Raw genomic sequence first — 15,422 nt, forward strand, 5'->3', positions numbered from 1 at the left:
TAAAGGAAGATGATAAATTTGCAAAACTGAGTGTAATGTGTGACCTTGCTCGTGTAATGGTGGAAACCGGAAAGCACGCCACTTTTCCTTTGTTTTATCGAATATTAAAGCTAGCGTTGGTTTTACCGGTTTCAACCGCAACCGTTGAAAGATATTTTTTTCTAAAATGAAGCTTATTAAGACGGATTTGTGCAACCGAATGGGTGATGAGTATTTGAACAATGATTTAATTTGTGTGGTAGAAATGAAAATGTTTGTAAAGTAAAAGAAGAGGATGTAATGACTCGATTTTAAGCTTTAAAAAACCAAATATGAGAAATCTGCACCCCATTGTTTAAATTTATTTATTACTGTGTTTCTATTTGTATTTTGTTTACATTGTGTGAAATACGGTGTGTGTGTGTGTGTGTGTGTGTATGGGAAGGTTAACTTACAAATGAAACTAACGTGCTAAACATGAAAACCAAGTAGAGTAATTATATATACAAGTAGAGTAATTATGTAATTACATCATAGAGTAATTACATAATTACTCTACTTGTATATATAATTACTCTACTTGATTCTCACGTTTAGCACGCTAATTTCATTTGTATTTGATCCAACCCCTATATATATATATATATATATATATATTGAACGTTACCCCCTGAAATTGATGTCTAGATCCGTTAGTGGTTATGTGAGTACTATAAGCGAGAATCATGATTCAGGTGATCACTTATCTCCCAAGCGATTACTTGATTTCCTAGCGATGACTTCTAAACAATGCAACATCTAAAGATAAGGTGCCCGCTATTCGCCAACGAAAACTATTAGTTTATACAAGAACTCGAGATTTGAGCGACAACTTACCAGGTTGGCCGATCAAAGTCAGGTCCCAACACTTAAAACCCCTGAAAATGATTCAAGATGCAAACTTTACAAGTCCTTGATGCTTGAATATCATTTCTTTATCATTTCATGCAATCTGAACCATGAAATCCTAACTTTCTTTTTTAAGAAAAATTGTGACAAGCCAGGTCACTTTACCAGATAATGTCAAGAGCCAAATAGTGAACACGGTGGTCACAAGGTATTGAACATTGAGATCGAAGACAGTGCAGGTGGTATTGAAAGAAGTTCAGGGTCAAGGGCATACATTGGTGAGTCAAGCTAAAACAGCAAAAGAAAGATGGACGGATCTCAAAAGTTCTCCAAAGGAAGTGCACCAGAGCATACGAACAAAAACAAAACATAACCCTTATTCGACAAGATGGCGACAGTTTCCGAATATTATGCCAAACTAACAATGTGTTCTTCCAACTCCAGGATGCTCTTGAAATTGGTGACAAAATTCTCTAATTTTTGTTCCAACGTCTGACGCTATAAGGCGTTAATAAATGATGGCATACAAACACAAAGTTAATAGCATATCCATACATTATTCGACTTTATGAGTACAACTAGTTATACAATGATCAAAATTGAGGATGACATATCCTAGATTACAAAAAAGACAAACATAACACAAAAGAATGACATTAACTGATGAAAGTCAAAACAATTTATTACGGCCCGCCACACTTATTCGGTTGATCTTTGTATATTTTGGTGCCACTCAACATGTATCCACCAAAAGCACTCACTTGCATATGCGGGTGAGTTCTTGACGGTAGAACCTACAACATAATAATAGGCGCAAAAAAAATAACATGTTCATGTCAGATTGAATCGGGTTGACATATAAATGTTTTTTAAAACAATGATTTAGTCGTTTCGAGCTCATTTTCAAAAGCTCGACTTCAGCTTGTAAATAATAACTCCAGCCAGGCTCGTTTACTATTTGTAAAGCAATTATTTTATTAATATACTTATATAAATGTTTTTGGTCTATGTGGTAGCGTCAAAACAATCAATTCAGGTTAATAGTTCTAATTTACCTTTCTTAATGGTTACAATTTTGGGTCGATTAACTCCAGCCACATTTTTTCTTATCTTTATTGTGAAAAGATCAAACCACCGGGATTAAAACCGTAGTTTACTCTTACTTTTATGTGTATTTAAAAATTATAGTTTTACATATAATATAATACTATTTAGTCACTTTTATCACATTATATGTAATAATAATCTTTTTATACTATATAAAAATTAATATATTCATATAATATGCTTGTCCAAACTCGCCGCTCGCGAGCCTAGGCAAACTCGGTATACAAAGCCCAGGCTTGAGCCAACTTATAGTTGGTTCAATTTTAGCTTTTAGCGGGCCAGCTCACGAGCGGCTCAGCTCGTTTACTCGGCTAATTTTGGTCAGAACTTTTTTATTTGACTTTTTTGACCGGTTTAATGAATCACAACCGAGGTCATATATAAAAGAGTCAATTAAAACAAACCTGATATTCGCGTAGCCAAGGTTCTGTAATTTGCAAGCCAATCGCCATTTTCTCAACTTGAAGATTGTGCATGCAAGTAGCCAATGGCTGTAATTAATCAAAAGCAAACTTCAATTAATGTCAATTTCTGTTTATCTCTAACTGGGCAAACAAGTAAGATAAGAAAAAATAACTGGTCGCAAGTAAGGGTGTGAATATGTCGGTTTTGAGATCAAATCGTACCAAAAACCTAAAATATGGATTGAGTTTTAAGAAAACCATTCAGTTTTGGGTTTGGGTTCAGTTAAGTTGTACCATTTGGGATTGAAAAATTTTAAGCCGAGACAAATTTGGTCCATCTTTGGACCTAAATCTTGTTAACTAACAATTGATTATTATACATTTGGGCTAATATATTTGGGTTATCCTATTTATTAAATTCATTTAAATTATTTGTAACATTCAAAATTAAAAATGAAAATCGGCAAATTTGGCTCATTTCGGATTTAATTACATGCAGGACCAAAACTGAACCAAAAATTTGATTAAACGTCGGTTATGTATGGGTTCCACTTTTTTCAGTTTCATGCACGCCCCTAGTTGCAAGTCATAAGACCTAGCTAAATCATCTTATTCAGATATATATATCATAATTATGCGATCAAATTTTACAACGGTAATTTACTAAAAAAAATTAAAAAATTTGGACCAAATGGTCTTGTTCAACCAAATGAATACCAACAAAATTTAGAGTAAAAATTATAACCTGAAGATACTGATGATAAATCACAAAAGAAGCTGAGTATGATAAAAACGGTAAAACCTCCTTCACTATACTCCAAGCATCCACATCTGGAGCCGCAATTATTAAGCTACAACATCGAATAGAAAATTTAAAAACTAATAAATTACGAAATAGTAGTAAATACTAAATAATGTATTATTAATTTAAAGAAAATAGATCAACCTTGAAAATCCGTTTTCTTTCCACAACTTGATGGCATCTTGAGAAGCTTTTTCTCCCGGTTTTGCAGTTTTATTTATTTTTGAGACATTTTTTTCGGCATCGGGCTTTCCATCTTCGGGTGATACTGTGGTCTCTTCCATGCTAACAGACTGTAAAAATGGAATAAAACTATAAAATATAATGATATCTGTTTGTAAGCAGGCTGTGCTAGCTCGGCTCAGCTTGTTGCTTGCTCGTTTAAATTAAAGCACAAAGATATTGATACATATACATATACAGATACATACCGTATATATACACACATACACACACACACATACACACACACAAATTCTAGTCTATAAGTAAGTCCCAAATGTCAAATATATATAAACTATGAATTCTATAGTTTATTAATTCTGCATATTATGTATGTTACAAATAATATTTCTATTTTTATATATATCAACATGTGTAAAAATACAATATTTAGAAAAATTTCAAAAATAAAGCACTGCCTCGACGAGCCACAAGCTCCTTCGAGCTCAGCCTTTCAGCTCGTTAAGATAAACAAGTTGAGCCAGCTCGACCCGGTTTGTAAACAAGCTGAGCCCGAGCGCACCTTGCCTCGGCTCGATTTGTTTACTGCCCTACCTCTAGGTGGATTAAATAACGGGTTAACGTAAATTCGATCAAATCGGGTCAGGACGTCAGTGTCGGTTTAACTTTTGAAAGAAACTATGTTTTGAGGTTTCACACATAACACATTAATAGCTAATATTTTTTTATTGAACCCATTTAACCCAAATCCACCCGTTCATACGTAAATGGTTAAAAATACTGTGACCTCTAAGTCTGTATAAATTCAAATTAAAATCGTGACTAACATTGGATGGATTGTTTGAATTATCGTTACTAGCAGCATGAAGCAAGTCACTTTCTTTAGAATCTCCGTTTTGAGAAGCAGAAAGTTCAGCAAGAGGTAACCTCACAATCCTGGATCGAGAAAAATTTAAAGCATTTATAAATAATAAAATAATAATAATAAAAATGAAAATTTATAATTGTAGATTGAATGATTAGTAAGGATGATTATTTGATGAAAGGCGATAATATACCTTGTATTTATTTCATCACCAAAGTTGAATAGTCTTACTATCTCAAGAGAAGATGGAGAATCTCCACGATAAGTGTTGCATACATAACCGCTACCTGTTACATGAATAACACTATCTTTATTTAACCAACCAAAAAACTGCATGTAAATAAATTATATTAGATACTAGAGAAAGGGGAATTTCAGACACTTCACCAACTATGAATAACTCATGTTAGAGTACGAATGATAGGGGTGTACATGGGTCAGTTAGAGTTGGTTTTAGGCACTATTGACCAAAAACCGAAAATTCGGTTTATGGGTTTTTGAAAACCTTTCAGGTTCAATTTTGGGTTTTTCAGAATGGGTTGGTTCGGTTAGGGTCGGTTTCGGCTCAACCCGAACCAAAAACACGGTTAATGGGTGTTTAAAAACCTCTCGGTTTCGAAATTTCACAAGGGTTTGGTTTGGGTTGCTTTTGGCTCAACCAAACCAAAAATTTAGTTTCTGGGTTTATAAAAACCCTTCGGTTTTCACAAACAGTTCGGTTCAGTTTTTTCAATTTCATGCAAACCCTTAACAGATAGCGGTGGGTCCAATTAACTGATCAGACGTGAGTGTAAAATGGACTTTTTAATTTAATTAGAACAAAAAGGTAATGATGCAATTACACAGGCCAGTTAAAACGCAATTGATAGGACATAAAAACAAAAATTTATACCTCCTAAACGCTCGGCAACTGCACCAGCAAGTAAGCCGCCAATCATATCCACCACAAGGACATCAGAATGTGCAGTCACATTAGCGAATGATAAAAGAAGCGATAACGTGTCAACTCTCAAAAACCTAAAATTCAAATATTACCAATGAGAGCAAATTAGCGACTTAGGCTTGTAAATGAGCAAACGAGCACAAAAGGGACATTTTCATGTCCGTCCGTTTAACTTTGACCAAACTGATGATAGAACATGAACAATTAAACAAACAGGGTTTACTTGTCCGTGCTCGGTCATTAATAAAATGAGTGTGTTCGTGTTCATTTATGTTTGTGTGTTAATAGCATAAATGAATGGTTCACAATCATAAATGAAGACAAGCAAACAAACATAACTGATATGAAACATGAACACCAATCTGCCAGGCCTAAAGGTTAATAAAACTAGACTAATATGAGTAGGTACATATAAATAAGCGAGCTGAAACACACGTCAACATAAACAAAAGTGAACCAAGGATAAACAAACGAACATTCACGAAATGAATGAGACATGTCATATTCGTTCATTTAACCAAATGTACAAAAACCGTTGTTCATGTCCGTTTGTTTATCAAATAAACGAACATAAACAAACTTCCTGCCGAACAACTCACTGAGCGTATGGTTCGATTACACGTATAACTATCAGGGACTAATTAAGTCATTCTAGATGATATTATTTACCCGATCCTTGAAGGATACTTCTTGAAGTAGGTGTCACATATACTGGAAGAAAAAGAAGTTTAATTTAACATCAGAAAATGAAGAAATAAAGCAAAACAAATTAAACATTAACAAAATATTTGAAAGAAATACAATTATATTTAAATACCTCCGAGCAAAAGGACGTCTCAAGAGTACTTTAGGAGCATACTTTTTTTGTTTCTTAAGCCTGTATTTTTCCTGCATATTAAAAAGTTATGTTTGCAACCATAATTGTTATCACTTATTTATTAAAAATGCTAAGTAAAATACTCACTTGTGAAAAGACAGTTTTATTTTCAAATGTTGCACTATTGGCAATAAGAGCTTCAACTATTTCATTCCCACTTGCACCCTGTCTGGATTAACAATGTATAAAGTCATTGTTATCAAAAAATAATAAAAAAATCAAGAAAGATAAATACCAGACTACCAGTGACACATTTTCAAGAATATAGATATTCTAAACAAGTTGGTTAGGGGTGTAAATAAGCCAAGCCGCTCGAGATAAGCTTGCTAAAAGCTCAAATCGAGCCAAGCTTAAACGAGCTTGAGCCATAAAAATAAGAGTGTTTATAAAAACAAGTCTGAGCCTAAACTTCACTTATCAAGTTCAAGCTAGTTTGCACGCCTCAACGAGCTGTAACTAAAAATGCATATAAATAATAAATCTATATCTAACGAACAAGTAATTGGTTTCTCTAATTGCCACAATTGTGTGAGCCCAAAGTTCTTTTCCCAGTTTCTCTAATTTCACCGGTTCGCATTTACAGTAATAAAACATAATATATTATATAAGATAACTTAAGTGAGATATTTGACTTCAAATATATTAAATACTCCCCCCGTCCATTATAAGTGTCCAGGCTTGAAAAACACAAAGATTAAGGTGGATTGAATGGTTACTTTTTTTTTCTTATCAAATGACAATAATGCCCTTGAAAAGTGGGTCCATCAATATTGTTTATTAATGTTAGTTGTGTGGGTTTAAGGGTAAACTTAGAAATTGGCTAATAAATTTTGAAAATGGACACTTGTAATGGGACAAATAAAAAAGGAATTGTGGACACTTATAATGGAACAGAGGGAGTATTAGTTATAAATTTACACGTAATTGCAATCATATCTTCTCAAAATATCGTTTTAAAATTCCTAAATCTTCATTACTAACTATTTAAAATTTCTTTTATTCAACCCGTGTAATATACGGAGTTCTAACTAGTTATCAAGTTTAAGCTAGCTCGTGCGCCTCAACAAGCCTATTGTTTGGAAAATTAAAAATGCATATAAATCTATACCTAACAAATAAGTTATTGGTTGCGCACGGCAGCACGTGTCACAATTATGTGGGAAATATGACTTCAAATATATTAAATTACTAGTAACTTACACGTAATTCAGTCATATCTGCACAAAATATCGTTTTAAAATTCCTAATTCTTCATAACTAACCATTTAATATTTCTTTTATTCAACATGTGTAATACACGGAGTTCTAACCTAGTTAACTAAAAACCAATAAACGAGCCGAGCCTGAGCTGAACTCGAGCTTTAAAAAGTACTCACGAAACACATCCGAGCACGTACTACAGCTTTCTTAAGTTAAACGAGTCGACTTTAAACTCTGAACAAGTCTCAAGCTCTCAAATGTTGAATGAGTCGAGCTCAAGCTCTAGTAGGTTAAACGAGCCGAACTAGAGCCTAGTTGAGCTCAGGCTCGGTTCTCTGACACCTCTAACGTTTATATAAAAACTAACCAAGACACTAATAGAAAAACATAAACATAGGTAAGTTTATAATGTTAGCCAATATAAGGTTGTAACTTCTAACCTTCGCAGTCCTTCAATATCTTCACCAGTAAGAGTTTGTGCAGTATTATTATCAATCAATGCACGGTTATCTCTCAACTCATCCTTACATTCCCTCTTGTCTTCAGTATTATTAGCTGATAAAATTAAAACCCTAGCTTTTTTAACAAATCGCAGTATAATAAATTCAATTGAACCTTATATATATATATATATATATAAAACCTTGTGGTGTTGAAACAAGTCTAGACAAGCAAGGACCATTTATTCCATTCTGTACTTGAAATACAGATCCAAAAGGGCATCCAATCAACGGTTGAAGTGGATAATTCTTATTCCCAATTTTAACAATCCTGCAGCAATCACATATTCTATCATCAAAATCCAAATCAAACAAAACTACTATATTAAGCAAAAGCACAGATTGAAAATGAAAAAGCAAAGTGAGAAGAAGAAATTGGTTACGATCCAGCAGTGAGTCTGGAGAAGACGAGACGATCTCCGTCGTTAATGTCCAGCAGAACACTGCAACCTTCCCATGTCATTCGACGCTTCTCGTTCCAGCTTTCTTCGTGTTTAATCGACGACATTAGCTCTTGATGAATTGGGTTACAGAGAGAGGATTTGTGATGATGAAGAATCAGTTACTATAATAAACCCTAAGTAGGGTTTTTAAACGCTTGGGGTTTCAGAAAGGGGTTTTGGATTTTAGACTCTTCGCCTAATTGTAGGGCCGTTAATTGGGTCAACTCGATCGAGTTTTGGGTTAATCTGGTTGGGTTAGTCGGGTTTATTTTTAAAAACAATCTAACTTCGCGCCCGCAACTAGACCCTATTAAGGTTCCGGTTTGTCAGCTTCAGGTTAAATGAGTTTCAGGTTATTCGGTTTAACACGAAACACAATTTTTTTTACAAAAGCGAACATGAAACCCGGCCCTATTAACAATGTGTTAACCCAAATAAGCCGATTAATATTTTTTACCCTGATTAACATATTTGGGTTCGGGTCGGGTCAGGTTTAATCAAGTTCGGGCATGTTGAACCCCTTACCTCTATGTATTTATAAAAAAGAAAAAAAAAACTCGTAACCTAAGCATGACTTGTTTATTTATTTGTTAAATGGTTGGTGGATTGTAATTAAATTGTAAACGTGTTGATATGGATGGTGGAACATGGGTTAGTGGATCCATTGGTTTAACTAAACATGGGTTAGTAGATGATTCAATTGTTTGATCAAATGAGTTCACAATCTAAAACGTTTATGTGAGTGTAATGTTGGACTGTTGATAACACTTTATATATTACTAAGACCAAGTGTAATCATGCGTTATACATGACGTTATGGCCCATAACACCAGGGGCACACCCCCCCCCCCCCGGCGTTTTGGGTGTTCAAATTCGTTCCGGCGTTTTGTCGATAACGCATGTAGGCTCAAAATTAAAAAAAAAACATTTTTAACCCCCCCCCCTAGCCAAACTCGTGCCACATGACTCATAACGTCTAGGGTTGGAAAGTTATGACTACACATGGTCTAACTAAATCGGTTGAATAGACATGAAAACAAACATGTCATAGTTAAATTTATGTATATATATAAAATTTTGTACTATATTTTTAGATCTATAATTTATAATATATATAAACGAAAACATAAAAATCCTACGTGTCGTGATATAGTCGCTCCCCTTTTTTTGGAGTCACCAGATTTGCTTGATTTTTAATGGAAGTTTCTCATGCATTTGACCCGAATTCATGGGTATGGGTCTTATCAAACCCATATATTTTTAACGGGTTATAACATCTCATTAAATTATAAACTAATATTACCAAATATTTGATACAAAAATCCTATAAAGTAGGAATATACTAAAAATTAATATCTAATTGTAACATCCGGCCCTCGCACCCCCAATATTCTCCGCCGTCGGCGTTAGACTCATGTCTAACTCCGTCGTTGGCGTTAGTCTCATGCACACTCTCTTCAACTCGAGAGGGATTAGCACGGGATTTAACGGGTTTAGAAGTATTGACAGATTGAGAATTTCGAGATTGCCTAGAATGGGATCTATTCATAGAATCTTCTCTTACGGCATCTTTTATCATCTTTTGGATTTTATTCATTTATTTCTCGGGAATTTCTTTCTCTCGCTCGTTCTCAGGGCCTTTCCCCCTGTCTTTCATTTCTTTCTCTTTACGAGCATTTTCATTATTATTGCTTTGTTCGGACATTTTCTTTTCTTTTTCAATTCAGTCTGAAATTTGTAGCAACATTTCTTTAATTAAACAAGCATTTATTTATTACACATCAATATATATTGTAACATTCGTTACTTTTCAAACCCGAAAATCCGACCCATTTTAAATTTCGGTTTAAAAAAAAAGAATAAACGTATATTTCAAGTTGCGTTTTATGCGTGTTCGTCAACCGACTCATTTTGATTTTTCGATGTATTGGTATAGTTCTTTTATTATTGTTTATTTAATAATATTTACGACGCGTTATAGTCATTATTCGTTGTGTATCTATTTCGCACTGTTCAATAACGAATCTCCGATATTAAATGTCTATATTTAAACGAGTCGTAAACTAGTCGTGTATAATATAAAAATAATCCATAACACTTTATTACATTTATATGATATATAAAAGTATAAGGTTCAAATGGTAATTATAGTTTTATTATGTTTTAAATATAACTTGAAAGACCAAGGGCTAAAGTGTAAATAATTAAAAATATATATTAATAATAACAAAATATGCAGCAGCAGGCCAGCAGCCCCCGTCCCTGTTACGCGTTTTTCCGGTGAGCCGGTTCCGACCATCGGAATTCGTCTCCGGCGAGACCCAAAAAGCCGTTTTAAACCTTTGTTTAACCCGTTAATATAACATTTTCGTTTCTTTAACTTCTCCTTCACGTATTTTTTTTCGGACGTACCCAAAGTGATTTTACATCCACGTCTTTAGAATATTGTTTACGAAGTTTATTTTGATTGTTCATTGATCTTTGATCCATATTCGTTTGTATTTTACGAAACGTAAATCCGTACATCATTCTTATTCGCTTTATTAAATCGGTTTACGTTTGTTATTTCAAATTTTGTGATCCATTACCAATTTCCCATCAACGTAACCGTTACGTGTAATTTGGGACTATGAACATGTATGCGTACATATTTACCCAATAGAAACCGTATTTTCATATTATTTATACGTTTGAATATCTGTGACCGACTCTCTCTTAATAAGTTCGTTTACTTTGAACCGGAACTGTGTCCCATGTACATGCCGAGTTTATCTGATGTTATATTTTTACACAAATTGTTTTGTTTATTATTGTACTTCTGTTCCACTCAATGTTTTATTGGAACCATTTTATTGTTCTTGATTTCATCAATCTAAGACAAATACTTTATTTTAATTTCGAAGTTCTAATTATATACTTGATAAGCACAAAGTTACTATTGAAAAATTTTCTTTTCACAAACTTAATCGATTTCAATATTTTAATATTAAAATTTTCGTTTATCCATTTCCTTTCAAGTTATTATCAATTTACATGTTTGTAAAATATAAATGTTTATTCATCTCAACATTGCAATTGGTCACGTCGATGTTCTATTGGAGATTTTCATTTTTTTTAAACATCATGATATTTTGATATAAAAGTTTCGTTCATTTAAGCTATTCTCGAACCCAATGCGTTATCAAGTTACATATTCATATTTCGTTAGTTAAATGCTATGTTTACATGTCTCATTGTTTTCGACTCCATTATTTCAATTACATTTTACAATTTTATAATTCTAAATGTTTCATTCTTTAATTTCATTATCTCGTTTATTTTGTTTTCAACATCGTTTACTTGCTTTAGACACGATGATTTTATATACTTGACATATCGTTTTTTGCGTTGTCCTTGGCCTGAATGGCCTATCAATGTGTTTTGTAATGTTGTTACCCCTTCAAATTCATTATTTTTGATTTTCAACGTTATGTATGAGAATTTTATTATTTATGTAAGGTCTATGTCCAAAACCCAACAATAGAGCAAGTTATATGGACCATGCGACGATAGAGGTAATTATGGGTCGACACGTAATTATCAAAGTCCTCGCATGAAAAATATAATAAGTCTGGTTGTGTGAAATAACCCGGAACTTAGAATGATTTTGGGGAACGGGAAAAATACCATATGATAAGGGCATGGTGGATACGCCGCTGGTACATCCTATATATAAGTGTCCTTGTCATATTTCATACTTGTGGCGTTCTTTCGGGTCATTCAGAGATCGAAGTTATTTTATTTTAATATTTAAAATTGTTAAAACTTCTAACAACTCTGTATTTTAGTTGTTCTCTTTTAAATATTAATTTTATTTTAATTTCGGGACGAATTTCTAAAAGTTGCAAGTCCTGTAACATTCGTTACTTTTCAAACCCGAAAATCCGACCCATTTTATATTTCGGTTTTAAAAAAAAGAATAAATGTATATTTCAAGTTGTGTTTTATGCGTGTTCGTCAACCGACTCATTTTGATTTTTCGATGTATTGGTATAATTCTTTTATTATTGTTTATTTATTAATATTTACGACGCGTTAAGTCAATATTCGTTGTGTATCTATTTCGTGCTGTTCAATAACGAATCTCCGATATTAAATGTCTATATTTAAACGAGTCGCAAACTAGCCGTGTATAATATAAAAATAATCCATAACACTTTATTACATTTATATGATATCTAAAAGTATAAGGTTCAAATGGTAATTATAGTTTTATTATGTTTTAAATATAACTTGAAAGACCAAGGGCTAAAGTGTAAATAATTAAAAATATATATTAATAATAACAAAATATGCAGCAGCAGGCCAGCAGCCCCGTCCCTGTTACGCGTTTTTCCGGCGAGCCGGTTCCGACCATCGGAATTCGTCTCCGGCGAGACCCAAAAAGCCGTTGTAACCTTTGTTTAACCCGTTAATTCATCTCAAACTATTTCTCCATTAATCTTGACTATTAGTAAACGCTTTATTACGTCGTTTAGCAACCTAATCAACCGTAATTAATTCCGACTCATCGGATTTTAACGAAAGTCGTAATAACTCACATTTAACTTCATACGTATAAACTGACACTATAAATAATCTCTAATATTTCATCTGTACTCATCCAAAACAACATTTAATCTTATATACACTCTAAATCTCGTAAATTGTTCGTTAAATCCGATTCCGATCACCTCGCCATTCACCGTCATTCCAAAGTTGTTACAGGTAATGATTATATGGAATTGATTTGTTTTTAGCTAAATAACAAAACCCCTAAATCGGTTTGATCAAACATGGATTTAATTAACAGATTTGAATCCTAGGGTTTGTATGAAGAAGATGATGAACCTAGGTTATAACTTTTAGGTTTCAGTTTTGATCTATTAACAAATAAACACTTTGGTCTTGTGGTTAGTTCTTTTCTGTTTGAATGAGAGGACCCGGGTTTGAACCCGGGTCAGTCCGTTTTTGCTTTTTATTTTCTATTTAAACATTTTTCAATTATATACTAAACCAAATAAAATTTACCAAAAAAAAACTATATTAAATCAAATAAAATTATTTTAGGATAAATAAAAATTGTTATAAGTTATTTTTTTAGCTTTTCACCTAAAAAAACCAATCTTTCAAACTCGTCAAATTCGTTTTAAACTCGTTTAAATTTTATATATTGTGTTTCTTTTATTAAACTCTATAATCCGTTAACACTATCGCTTTCAAAATAATATACATCGTTGACACCAATATTTTCCGCAACCTTTATAATATCCAAAACATTAACTTCATGAATTTAAAAATATTAGATTCAATAAATTGTTAAAATAATATTATAGTATCAAACTTCATAAAATAATAAAACATTCGTTAAACACTTCTAATTTCCGGCATATAGATTTATTTACTTTTGTAAAGTTGTTAGTTAATATGTTGTACCTTTTAATTCTAGTTCATGACGTTCAATTGCTTCGATTTCATTTACGCACTTTCGGTTTTATTTCAAGTTTGTCTTCAACTTAAAGGTGAGTTTCTCACACCCCCATTTTACCCTTTTTTAACTATTTCGGGGGTAGCATATATATCCTATCAACAATTCAATTTCGTTTATTCATTATTTACAAACTACAATTCGCTACATGGACTTGTGTGTTTACTTGTTACTTGCTACAAATTACTTGCTCATGGATTACTTCAAGATAGTATGATCATACGCCCCCCTTTGCGCTCAATACATTTGTTGTTATGAGTGGAAAAGGGCCTCGTTATCCGAGTACGTTGGTGCACAATCCCAACTGGAAAGGACCTTACTTGCGCTTATCTAAGTACGCTGGTGCACAATCCCAGTTGCAAAGGACATTACTTGCTCATTTACACTTGTTCATGGAATTGTATGATTTTTACGTACGTATATCAAAACTTGTGTGAACTCACCAACTATTCATTTAGTTGACTTTATTTTATATATATGTTACAGGTACAATTATTAGAGGATGAAACGGAGAAGACACTAGAACTTAGGTTATATTAATAAATGGACAAGTTGTTAATTGTTCTTGTATTTTCCTTGTATTTCTAGTTACAAACTTGTGTACTTGATGTTTAAATTAATTAATGATAATATTGTCACTTAATAGTGCCACATGTGTTTTGGGCAATCTGTACGTCATACTCGGGCGTATTCCGCTTTAGCCGGGGTGTTACATATATATCCAAGGATATATATAACTTACAATACACATACATATATATATATATATCGTTTCCACGATATATATTGTTGAACCTATCATTACATAAGAACGTTTCAGACGTTCTTTTATTCATATATCATACAATACTAGTTTACACATAAAAGTCTTCATCACACACCACCATCTTCAGTCTTTCAAGAACTTCTTCACAACCTTCGTGAGTTTGTTGCATTTACGAAGGAGTGCTTTTCCAACTTTCTTCTTTTCCTTCTCTGTCTCATCTACCTTCTTCCTCCAGTCGTCGGTCTCATGCAATGCACGATCCAGATGTTCTTCGTATGACTGCAGGACTATGTTGGGATATCCATACTGCGGAGGTGAGTCGTGATAACCTAGTGTTACCATCTCGTAATGATTCTGCGGTTCGGGATATAGCACATAAGTCTGATCGGATGCAAGGTAGAGGTTTGTCTTGGCAGCTTGGTTTTGCTTGCGAATTTCATTGGCTTGTTCTTGAATGGAAAGAATTCTCCCTTGAAATGTCGGGAAGCTTGACGAAGCTTGGTTCTTTAATTGCTCCAAGTACTGGACATACGGGTCCACAGAACCATAGCTTGCTTTATTGGAAGTGAGTGATCCATTCATCGGGCTTGATATTTCGTTAGAGTTCTCAGGATGCTCTTCTTCCATTTCTTCCTCGGACTCTTCCACAGGGTCCTCATCATTTTCTTCAGGATCTTCTTCCTCATCGGGATCCTCCTCTTCAATGGGTTCTTCTTCCTCAGGTTCATTTTCATCTTCCTCCATTGGTTGTGCCGTTTCGTTCTCCATTGGGGGCATCTTGAAAGTTTCGTAGGGCATCATTACCCTCATCTTGGGCTTGCGCGACGACCCTTCGATATTCTTTGGTTGGGAGCTAACTTCATTCATGGTGGAGCTTCCGGTAAACCATCGACATGGGTCGGAATGACACTGCATCCAGTCAGAGGACGGGCTTCGTGGTTCTTCCTTTATGGGTTGGT

General features: G+C 33.7%; 1 protein-coding gene across 1 annotated transcript; it reads right to left on the minus strand.

The window, feature by feature from the left end:
• Nucleotides 1–1,527: 1,527 nt before the first annotated feature.
• LOC143631234 (uncharacterized) lies at nucleotides 1,528–8,256 on the minus strand. The gene is made up of 13 exons (XM_077100056.1): nucleotides 8,132–8,256; nucleotides 7,892–8,019; nucleotides 7,689–7,803; nucleotides 6,136–6,217; nucleotides 5,989–6,059; nucleotides 5,841–5,882; nucleotides 5,121–5,245; nucleotides 4,422–4,515; nucleotides 4,191–4,299; nucleotides 3,325–3,473; nucleotides 3,124–3,229; nucleotides 2,379–2,465; nucleotides 1,528–1,661 (listed from the first exon to the last, which is right to left on the minus strand). Exons 1-13 carry the CDS (start codon nucleotides 8,254–8,256, stop codon nucleotides 1,551–1,553), a joined length of 1,344 nt encoding a protein of 447 aa, XP_076956171.1. The 3' UTR covers nucleotides 1,528–1,550.
• Between the last annotated feature and the right edge of the window lie 7,166 nt (nucleotides 8,257–15,422).

Source organism: Bidens hawaiensis, unplaced genomic scaffold, assembly GCF_021521415.1.
Source record: "Bidens hawaiensis isolate Kalapana, Puna unplaced genomic scaffold, B.hawaiensis_p1.1 tig00005976_1, whole genome shotgun sequence".
Taxonomy (NCBI): Eukaryota; Viridiplantae; Streptophyta; class Magnoliopsida; order Asterales; family Asteraceae; genus Bidens; species Bidens hawaiensis.

Bases quoted from the DNA above. Each gene is read 5' to 3' on its own strand.
- LOC143631234 (XM_077100056.1), bottom strand. From the start codon at position 8,256: ATGTCGTCGATTAAACACGAAGAAAGCTGGAACGAGAAGCGTCGAATG. The intron at 5,246-5,840 runs GTAAATAATATC...TTTGAATTTTAG, and splicing joins AAGTATCCTTCAAGGATCGG to GTTTTTGAGAGTTGACACGT. The intron at 3,474-4,190 runs GTTAGTCACGAT...CCATTTTTACAG, and splicing joins ATTCAAACAATCCATCCAAT to TCTGTTAGCATGGAAGAGAC.